At 36.5% G+C, this 11,729-nt stretch overlaps 1 protein-coding gene across 1 annotated transcript; it reads right to left on the bottom strand.

The window, feature by feature from the left end:
• Positions 1-1,341: 1,341 nt before the first annotated feature.
• On the bottom strand, positions 1,342-11,473 carry LOC123246329 (olfactory receptor 1361-like). The gene is given in 2 exon segments (XM_044675240.1): positions 1,342-2,321; positions 11,455-11,473. Coding segments are annotated over 2 exon segments (999 nt in total).
• Positions 11,474-11,729: the final 256 nt, after the last annotated feature.

An 11,729-nucleotide genomic window follows, 5' to 3' on the forward strand; every position in this document is an offset into this window, starting at 1 on the left:
CTAGGAACACACACTCCCTTTTTATTTTTACTTCAAAGAATCCCTCTTATGTTTATATTTATGCTATATGTATACATACATATATATATAATATATATGGAGGATCACAGAAAAAAGAGAAAGCAGAGAAACTTAAACAGTCCGTGCTTGACTTTGAGGGAAATAAAATGAAAAATAAAATTATGCCATATCCACATATATAGAATAAATATAAAGTGAATATATGTGTATATATACATATAGACACAAACACAAATGCATATATATATGTATACACATGTTCTCCTCAGTTAGAATGTCAGCTTCTTGCAAGTAGAGATTCTTTAATTTTTTGGTATTTTTTATTCCTAAAACATAGTACAGAGCCCATCATATAGGACATGTTGAATAAATGATTGATTGATTGATAGGCATTCTCTCCCATCTAGGCAAGCTTACATGGGAATGCCTCCTGTGGTTCTATTATAGGCCATTTTTCTCATTTCTACCCTAGAGCTCATAGTATGCTTTCCCTCCCTCAGCAGTGGACAGATGACCTTTCCTTTCAAGAAAGAAGACATTAAAATGAGATTGTAAGACCTAAATAGATAGTCAGTGATGAGCTATTTCCTGCCTTCGCATTCAAACCTGCAGAGCCATAAAAGTTTGCCACGACAAGACAGTGAAGTAGAGTCGAAGGCAGAGGAGTATTTGAATTAGGAAACCTGGGGTCATGTCCCAGCTTTGTAGTTTTAAAATGCTGTGATTTTAATTCATATAAAATTTCTAGGCCTCAGTTTCCTCACCTGTACAATGAAAGATCTAGAATAATATTCTCAAGGGACTCTCCCAATGCTAGTTCTTAGAGCAAGATCAGAAATCAAAGGTGCATCCACCCCCATGGCCAAGCCAACTAAGAGTACAACTAAGAGTTTTTATTCACTCAACAAATTCCTCTTGAGTACTTACTATGTGTGGAGCTCTGTGCTAGGGGCATTCCATTAATTACATGGAAAGAGCCACTACAGAGATAGTGCAGTGTTATGCATCAACTTGACAACCATGATGTGTGAAAAATGAGGAAACTTTGGGTATGCCTGCTTCTGGGTAAGAAATGACATTCTTCAAGCTAAGTATATAGTTAATATATAAATATCTACTTCTCTTTATGTTTTGTCTCTTTCTGGAGGTGTTTCTTCTTTCTCTTTCCTTAGTCTGTGTCTTTCTGCAGCATGAACTATATTTCTTTCTTTGCCTGCTTCCATGCTAAGCCCTGAATTTTCATAATTCCTTAAAGTTTGTTGATAGGTTCAGGTCCCTACCAGCACAAAAATTCTAGGGTAAGACATGCTTTAGTTAGCATCATAGACTGTGTGAGAAGTTCTGTCTGTTGAACATTTTCCTCAGGGCCCTCTTTATCTCATTGTTCCTTAGGCAGTAGATGAAGGGATTTAGCATGGGAGTCACCACCATATACATTACTGAAGCCACTGATTCCTTTTCCGTAGAGTGAGATGATGATGGATTCAAGTAGACCCCAGTGATGGTTCCATAGAACAGAATAACCACAGTGAGGTGGGAGCCACAGGTGGAGAAAGCCTTCTGTTTGCCCTTGGCAGATGGAACCTTTAGCACAGCAGACACTATGTGAATATAGGAGACAAGAATGCAAAGGAAGGGAATGAGAACAATCAATCCACCCACCAGCAAGATCATGAGTTGGTTGAGTTGTGTGTCAGAGCAAGAAAGCTGAAGGAGAGGAACAAGATCACAGAAGAAGTATGGAATGACATTCTTGGCACAAAAGTCCAAACGAGCCATAAGAAGAGTATGCAGAAGAGAGTGAAAATTAGCAATGAGCCAGGAGCCAGCCAGCATCAGAAAACAGAGCTGTAAGCTCATCATAGTGGTGTACTGGAGTGGGTAGCAGATGGCCACATAGCGGTCATATGCCATTGCAGTCAAGAGAAAATTATCCATATTTGCAAGCAAGATGCAGAAATAGATTTGGGTCAGACAGCCTTCACGGGAAATAGATTTAGTCTGTGTGTGGATGTTTAGTAACATCTTGGGGACTGTGGCAGAGGTAAAACAAAAATCTACAAGGGACAGGTTGCTGAGGAAGAAGTACATGGGAGTATGGAGATGGGAGTCTAAGCTGATGGCCAGGACGATGAGTAGATTCCCTGCTGCTCCAATCAGGTACATGACCAGGAATAATGCAAAGATGAGTTCTTGCTTCTCTGGCTGGCTAGAGAGGCCCAATAGGATGAATTCAGTGACAGTGGTGTAGTTTCTTTTCTCCATGTTTTTTTAAAGATCTGTTTGCAGAAAAAGGACAACTCATGAACTAAGGAATGAGCAGAGTGCTCCCAAGCCTCCTCATCTCTCCAATCTGTCCTACCACATATACATACCTCTCTTAATTCATATCTGGCTTTGCAAGACCCTCATAGTTCATTAAGTTCCCACCCTTCCCCTAGATTCCAGAGAATTCACAGCTCATAGAAGACTTTATAGACATGTTCTTAAACCTGGCAAAGAAGCCAACAAATCTAATGGAAAAGGCTGTGTCAATCCCAAAGGGTTGCTAGAGATCCCTCCCTCCTAAAGCTTCTAGATTTTTAAGCTTCTAGAAAAAGTCCCACTGTCACCCATGTCACAGGATAGGTTCTTGTGAGGAGTCCATAGCTACTTACTGCAGGACCCCTATGCCATTCATCTGTCTTCTTCCATACTTCTCCCCATCCCTTTCATATATTCCCTTGTTTCCCCATCTACTTGTAGCCCGAGGCTCAAGGCTCTGCTTTCTCCATGGATCTCATGCCTCTTCTGGTTTGCTTCCTATGCACCTGGGACTTGGTGACAATATTCTGAGCTGGGTTAGGTCAGGGCGAGCGCTGAAAGAAAGACCTGCTGACCAGGGATGGCACAGCCAGTCTTTCTGTCCAGGCTCACCTAGGAAGAAGCTTCTCATCTCCAGGTGGGTGGGGCAGGGAAGGAGCTGCCCCTGCAGGCAACAGAGGGAAAATAAACACGTTGACATCATTCAGTAGCACTGAAACTTGGACAGTAAATTTAACAAAAATCTCACTTATTGCCAATTTCAACAAACCTGAAGTCATAAATCAAAGGATTTTTTAGTTGGAAGTAATCTTAAAACTTATCCAGAACAACTCTTTCATTTTATAAATGAGGAAATTAATTCAATGAGGTTCAATTCAATTTCAGGGCTATTTATTAAGCCCTTATATACAAGTCCCTGTTCTGGATGCTAGTAATGCCAGGTGAAAAATGAAACCATTCTGCCCATTCATCAGGGGAGGGCATCCTGATCATAGTAGTGCTTCTGGGTGGATAGAAGAAGACATCAGGGAAGTAGCAGTTGGGATATCACCACTGTAAAGTGGCAGGAGGGCATAGAGAAGGGAAGATTGAAGTAAAAACATTAAATACTCCCTCATTTGGTTTAGAAATGGTGGTCTATGAAGTAAAGAACTGGATGAGTTATTTTATTTTGTCTTTTTTTTTCTTCTAAAAACCCTTACCTTCTGTCTTGGAGTCAATACTGTGTATTAGTGCCAAGGCAGAAGAGTGGAAAGGGCTAGGCAATGGTGGTTAAGTGACTTGCCCAGGGTCACACAGCTAGGAAGTGTCTGAGGCCAGATTTGAATGTAGGACTTCCTGTATCTAGACCTCAATCCACTGAGCCACCCAGTTGCCCTCTGGATGAGTTATTTTAGAGATGGAGATTTCAAACCCACAGCAACCCTAGAGTTCAAATGATTTGGTTGACTAAGTCAAAAATAGTGTCTTAGAATGGAAGATTCAGTCTGAGTGGATTCTCTCCTATCTTGGGACATTACAAACAGGGAGCAAGTATTTGTGAATCTAAAGACAAATGGCATCTAGATACATACACAGAGTATAGAGCATCTGGTCTGGACTCAGGAAGACTCATCTTACTTGAGTTCAAATCTTGCTTCAGACATTTACTAGATGTGTAACCCTGGGCAAGTCACTTAATCCTGTTTGCCTGAGTTTCCTCATCTATAAAATGAGCTGGTGAAGGAAATGTCAAACCATTCCAGTATCTTTGCTAAGAAAACTCCAAAAGAGGGTCATAAAGAGTCAGGCACAACTGAAATAACTAAATAACAAACAAAATACAAATAGAATAAAGGTTTACAAAATGGAGATGTATATTCCAAAGAAGAAGAAGAAAGAAGCAAAGACAATTCACTCAAAGACTTAAGGAGAAACAGTTCTAATCCATTACTTTCTTAAAAATACTATAACAAAGGTTTAGTAAGAACTTTAGACTGAGTCTTAATTAGGAAATACAAGAAGAAACCACAGTGGATAATTTTTCTAGCCCACATTAGCATAGGAAGGCCATCAAAAGGCTGAAGATACTTGGGACAGTTCGATCAGGAAGACCAAGCATAAAGCCTTCCAGCATCCGAAATGATCTATGGTCAGAATTTGTGTATCAAGGCAGGGAGCAAGAATATAGGCAAGTAAATAATTTTGTTCAGCTGACACTTGAAAAGGGTCTGGACCCAGCAGATACTGAGATACTGAGATAAGGGTATCTTATGTGAGCTAGCAGCTGGATTACTCTGGCCACAGATTCAGATCTCAGAGCCTCTAGCACAAACTGGGGCCTGCAGCTGTGTACTAGAGCATGGAATCCACAGTAGGAAGAAGCCTGCCACTGAGTTGCTATGACTCCAGGCAGTATTGAGAATCCAGGGCAGACAAGGTGTGAGGCCTGCAGCCAAGTAACAGGGCAGAGAACCCAAACAATGGGTGAAATGGCAGTTCTTTCACTCTTAACCTTCTGTGCCTTCCAGTTAGCTGATAGTTACTAGTGTCAGTAGTTTATCAATTCTTCAATCAGGGAAAAACTTCTAGTTGTGTCACCAGATCCAAACCAGGATTAGGAACCTGAAAAGCTTAAACTAGGATGGCATTGATTAAGTCTAATTAATAAATCAGACAATTTAGCTTAAGTTATGCTAAAAGTTTTCAGCTCACTGACCTGAGCTGCCCTTGAGATCCTTGGAAGAATATAGAATTCAATACTCATAGAAAGCAGAGACAGAACTCCAAGTAATATAGATCAGATCCTCACATGGCCCCAGCATTACCTCCAGAAGTACACAGAGTTTTGCTATAACACAAAGTTTCATTTCAGGAAGTAATTTTGGAAAAATAAGTTCATAATGAAAAAAAAAAGATACCACATACAAAAATGGTATGGAGCTACTACTACCCAAGAAGCAAAGAAGAATTACAGAACACCTATAAGCAAAACTTCAAAGGAAAACACAATTTAGCCATAAGGTCAACTAGAATTCCTGGAAGAAATGAAGAGTTTTAAAAAATGCTATGACAAATGAAATGAAGGTTTTGGAGGAGAGGATTGGAAAAGAAATATGAGACCTAGAGGAAAGAAAGGAGAATTGGCAGCTTAGTACAAGAGGTTCGACCCATGTAGGCAGGCTCCCTGAAAATTAGAAAGAAAAATGGGAAGTTAATGACTCGATCGGATAACAACAAAAAATACTAAAACTACATCCAAAGACAAGATAGAATTTATATATGTGCACATATGAATATATATTATATATAAATGAACCTATTAGAAAACAGGTCAGGAGCAAGGAAGAAAGAAAAAAATCTAAGAATAACTGAATTATCTCAAAATTCATGAAAAAAAAAAGAGCCTGTAAATGTGCCAAGAAATCGTAAATGAAAATGCCAAGTCCCAATAGAATCAGAGGACAAAATGAAAATAGCAAGAAACCACTGGTCACCTCCTGAAAGAAGCTTCAAAAGAAAAATTCTCAGGTGATGTTACAGTCAAAATCCAGAGCATCCATGACAATGGAAAAATTATAGCAAGTAGCCAGAAAGAAAGAGTTCAAGCATTGAAGAGACATAGTTAGGATCACACAAGATTTGACAGTTACTGCTGTGATGGAGAAGAGAACTTGGAATAGGATATTCTAAAAGGCAAAAGTTATAGGTTTACAACCAAAGTAACTTACCTAGAAAATCTGAGTAAAATTGAAGACTTCCAAGCATTCCTGATGAAAAGACCAGAGTTGAGTAAGTAAAAGCTTTGAAATTCAAACACTGGAACCAAGAGAAACGAAAGGAACGTGTTTAGCTAATTGGAAGGGGATTTATAAAGATGAAATGTTTATTTTAGAATGGAGATGAGGAATAAATAATTGCCCTCCTTAGAACTTTAATGGCATAGAGAGGGGTCACAGAGAAAATTAAATAAGACAGAGAGGCTAAGAGTAGTTGTGTTATACTTTGATCATTGTAAAAGCATAAAGAAAAGGGATGGGAAAAGGATCATACTAAAGAAGAAAGGGGGAGGAAGAAGAGAATTTATAATCTTAAGCAACCAAGATGTGCAAGAAGATGGTACAAAAACAGGAAAAGGTGAGTAGGGAATGGACATCACTTAAAACTCACTTTCATTTGAAAGAGGATAGAATATAGCATATAGTGTAGAACTCTGGATTTTCCTGAATAAGAATAGAAAGGAGCATATGTATTTCTTAGTTGTGCATGTCACCTTTATAAGAATTTACTATAAATGTTTTACAAAGAAATGCTGAAAAGCAGGAATATTTAAGTACATCTTTTACTGATCACAATGCAAAAACAGTGTGTATGTATATGTATATATATATATATATATGTACACACACACACACACACACACACACACACACACACACACATATATATATGTGTTAAAAAGGGTAGTAGGAGAAAGGATTAAAAAATTAATTGGAGGATCGGATATGTGGCTCAGGGAATAGAAAACCAGGCCTGGAGACCAGAGGTTTTGGGTTCAAATTTGGCCTCAGATACTTCCTAGCTGTGTGACCCTGGGCAAGTTATATAACCCCAATTGCCTAGCTCTTACTGCTCATCTGTGTTGGAACCAATACTTGTATTGATTCTAAGACAGAAGATATGGGTTTTAAAAAATTAATTGGAGATCAAATAACTTACTCCTAAATAATTAGCAGGTCAAAAAACAAACTGTATAAAAAATAGAATTCAATAATTTCATCTAAGAATGTAACAATGACACAACATACAACACTTTTTAAGAGCAGTCAAAGAAGTAGTCAGGGGAAAATTGAAATCTTTAAACACTTTCATCAACAATAGACAGGAAGACTAGATCAATGAAATGTGCATGCAATTTTAAGAACTTAGAAACCCAACAATTATTAAAACTTCAATTAAACACCAAAGAAGAATTTCCAAAAGTCAAAGAAGAGATTAGCAAATTAATTAGTGAATTAATAAATAAAACTAGTTATATATTTTTAAAAAGCAAAAAAAAAAGAATTTACAAAAAGAGCATAAGAATAATTTGTTTTGCACAACTATACCTGTTTGTAGTGGGTTTTGGTTTTCTTACCTTCTCATTGGATGGAAGAAGGGAAGGAGAACTTGAAACAGAAAATAAAATAAAGTTGGGGGAAAAATAATGAAAAAAATGAATAAGAAATAAGAGAAATCCACAGAAACAATTTTGATGTCAATAAAATTGGCAACTTCATATAGTAGATGAACATGTAAAATGCCCAAATTAACAGAACAAGAAGTATAGACTTAAATAACCCAATCTCAGGAAAAACAATTTAAAAAGCCAGACATAAACTCCCCAATGGGGACATTAAAAAAATAATGCTTTCTAATATTATAGAAATTATTTGAAATAGTAGTAAAAGAAAGGGGCCTACCAAATCCTTCTATGATACAAATATGAGCTTGATACCTAAATTAGAGAGTCAAAACAGAGGATTAAAACAATAGCCCAATATCCTTAGTGTTGCAAGTGAAATAGATAAAATCTGAGGAAATAAAATTTCAAGGAGGATGAATTTATTAGCATAGTTAGCAGTTAACAATTAAAGAGATCCAAAGCTCTTTAGAAACTAAGGCTGTCATCTGGGAGTTAACAGAGCATTCTAATAGTCAATAATAAGAACCAACCAACTTACACAATCTTTTTTTTTAAACCCTTATCTTCTGTCTTGGGGTCAATACTGTGTATTGGCTCCAAGGCAGAAGAGTGGCAAGGGTAGGCAATGGTGGTCAAGTGACTTGCCTAGAGTCACACAGCTGGGAAGTGTCTGAGGCCAGATTTGAATCTAGGACCTCCCGTCTCTAGGCTTGGTTCTCAATCCACTGAGCTACCCAGCTGACCCCCAACTTACACAATCTTGAGTAATATATTTACAAATTTTTCTGATTGGCTAGTGATTGATACAATTTCTTAGGGCCAGAGCTGAGAAACTGAACAGAGAAGTTAAATGGAAAAGTTGTAACTGGAATATTTGGGGACAGGGAACCTGAGGCTGGAACATTCTGTGGTTAGTACCACTCCCCAATTTCCCAGAATTTTCTCAGCATAACATTTCTTTATAATCACATGCTTTTACAATAGCATATTAGTTTCCCCAAATCATATGATTTTAAATGAAAGCAATGCCTACCTCACAATCACATAACAGAAAGAACTAAACAGAATACAATTATCTGATTTTTAATTTTACAAATACCTCCTTTGATTCTTGGGATGCTCTTATGAATCAGTTATTTATAAAGTACAGATTGATAGGATGTTTCATTTGTTAACAGCCAATGCAATAAATCACTATATGTTCTCAAAGCAGATTGCTAGCAGTGAAAGCATAAATTCAGAAGTAGAAAAGCCAGGTTAAGGGGTTATGGATGTTTGTTACAATTTTCCTGATCTATATAGGAACAAAACTTCTCAAAAGTCCAGTTATTCTTGTGGTATAAATGTGAATTGAACATTTGGTCCAGCTGGAGCCATTATAAATAGATCCGCTTTGGTTATTGTTAGGGGAAGCAAGTGTTGGTAAGGTGTATTATCTATCAATCAGGGTCATCTTGTAAATATTATGACAGGTTCACCATCCATGGGGATCAAAAGCTTATCCCACACTAAAAACTACTGACTGCAATTGGTCCTTTATAATCCCCCAGACAGGATGGGCAAGGAGAGGAAAAGATTGTGAATGGAATAGAACATTAAGTAAGAACATTATGAGGCAGTATAGGAGCACAAGCTCCTCCTTGAAGGTTCTGATATAAAATCAAACATAAGTGCAATAACACAAAATCCAGGAATTCTTTATTCCAATCTTGATTGGAGTTAGGGTGGTCAGTGATACTTGGAGTGGACCTTTTTGAGCAGGTTGAGTTCTGCTGGTTTGTTAGAAATTCTTGTATGAAAAGTCCAAAGGTCTAGGCCTTAGAGGTATTGTCTCCTCATAATTATGTGTATACAGATGAAAAATGGAGTAGTGTACAATTTAAGGGTATGGAGGCATGGTATCACCTTTGTGTTCCCTCTTAGATGGAATTAAGCAAGAGAGAGGGCATTTGGTGATTTAAAATGGGTTTTAGTCCACAATTTGGGAAATAGAACTTCTTTACATTGAAGACTAACTAATTTAACTATACATGTAGTCTATCTAATTTGGCAACCACGAAGGGTCATAAATTGTGAAATAAAAAATCAATTAATTGTATTCTGCTTAGTTCTCTCTATTATGTGATTGTGAACTAGACTTTGCTTTAATATAAAATCATATGATTTGGGGAGAATTTACATTCTATTATAAAAGCATGTGAATATGAAGAAATCTTATGCTGAGACAATTCTGAGAAATTGAGGAGTGGGCATTAACCACAGAATGTTCTAACCTCAAGTTCCCTATCCCTAAATGTTCCAATCTCAACTTTTACATTTAAGTTCTCTGTTTTTCTCTGTTTTATTTTTCTCCATTTAATTTCTCATCTCTAACACAAAGAAATTATATCAATCACTAGCTAGTCAGAAAAGTTTGTAAACAACTCAAGATTGTGTAAGTTGGTTGATTCCTCATTACTGATGATAAGAATGCTCTGTCAACTTCCAGATGACAGTTCTGGTTTCTTAGATCCCTTTTATTGGCAATTGCTAGCTTTGCTAATAAATTGATCATGCTTGAAAATTTTATCCTCAGATTTTATCTTTTTCATTTGTAACATCAATGAACATTGACACAAAGAAAAATATTAAAAGAAAATATTAGCCAAGAGACAACAACATATCACAATTATTACAAACTAGGACCAGGTTGGATTTATGCCAAGAATCTGGGGTTAACTTAATCTTAGGAAAACTATCAACATAACAGACCATATTAATAATAATGATATAAATCACATGATTATATCCATATGGTGTAGGAAAACATTTTTGACAAAATACATCTATTTCTGTTAAGAGGGAAAAAAACACTAGAAAACATGGAAATAAATGAACCTTTCCTTAGTACAATAAAGTCAAAACAAGAGCCAACATTATGTGATAGGAATAAATACAAAGACTTTCCAGTGCATCGAGGTAAGGTAGGGATGTCAATTAATATCAGTATTATTTGATATAGTGCTAGAAATGCTACCTGAAGCAGTAAGATAAGAAAAATAAATTGAGGGAATAAGAAAGGCAAAGAGGAATAAAAATTATCCCTTTTTGGCAGATATGACAGTTTACTTAAAGAACCTCTGAGAATCAACTAAAAATTAATTGAAAAATTACCAACTTCAGCAATGTTGTGGGATACAAAATCAATTCATGCAAACCATCATCTTTTCTATGTGTTATGAACATAAGCCAGAAGGAAGTGATAGAAAGAAAAACTCCATTCAAAATAGCCATAGAATACATAAAATATTTGAGAATCTACCTACCAACACAAATATGAATACAATTACAGAACACACTTCATAGAAATACACACAACAAAATAATTCAAGAAATATTCATTGCTTTTGAGCAGGCAGATGCAATGACAATTAATTTACTTATAAAGCATCATACTAATTGAAATATCAAAAGATTGATTGCTTTATAGAGGGAGAAAAAATTTACCTGAAGGATCAAAGGATCATCATTTTCAAGATGCAGAATGAGCCATACAGTTTTGGACAAGGCCAAAGTGGAAATTTGTTTTGATTTCCCATGCAATCCATTATAAGAATTTTCTTTCTTTTAATTTTCATTTAGGAGGGGTGAGACAGGAATGGCAAAGGGGTGTAAAGATATAGGTCCCCCCTCACCCAAAAAAAGAGAAAGGAAAGAACTAAAAGAGAATCACTGAAGCTTTTTTTTTAAATAGTTTAGAAGAGAACTGAAGTCAGACAAATAGGACAGCTTTGAAAATTAATGTTGATTTTATAAGTTTTATAAAAAAAAAAGCAAGCTCTACCTAATAGAAATGTACATTTTCATGTATGATCTTCCATTCTATTGTGCATGTGGGAATGCTAATTTTATTTAGTATTTGTGAAGTCCAAAATAAAAGAATAAAATTTTGACACTTTCCTTCCCTCTGCCAGGACAATTCATGCTGGAAAAATGGATTTCCATAAGTGTGGGGGTGTTATCAGATAATCAGTTAATACAATGGATCTAGTACTAGTTGATATAAAGAAGTAATAAGTTAAAGGTGGATAGATTGCCAGGCCTGGAGACAGAAGGTTCTGGGTTCAAATGTTACCTCAGGCACTTACTATTTGTGCAAGTCACTTAATTGCGATTGCCTAGCCCTTACCACTCTTCTTCCTTGGAATAATACTTAGTATCAATTCTAAGACAGAAGGTAAGGGCTTAAAGAAAAAGTAAC

Source organism: Gracilinanus agilis, chromosome 4, assembly GCF_016433145.1.
Source record: "Gracilinanus agilis isolate LMUSP501 chromosome 4, AgileGrace, whole genome shotgun sequence".
Classification (NCBI taxonomy): Eukaryota; Metazoa; Chordata; class Mammalia; order Didelphimorphia; family Didelphidae; genus Gracilinanus; species Gracilinanus agilis.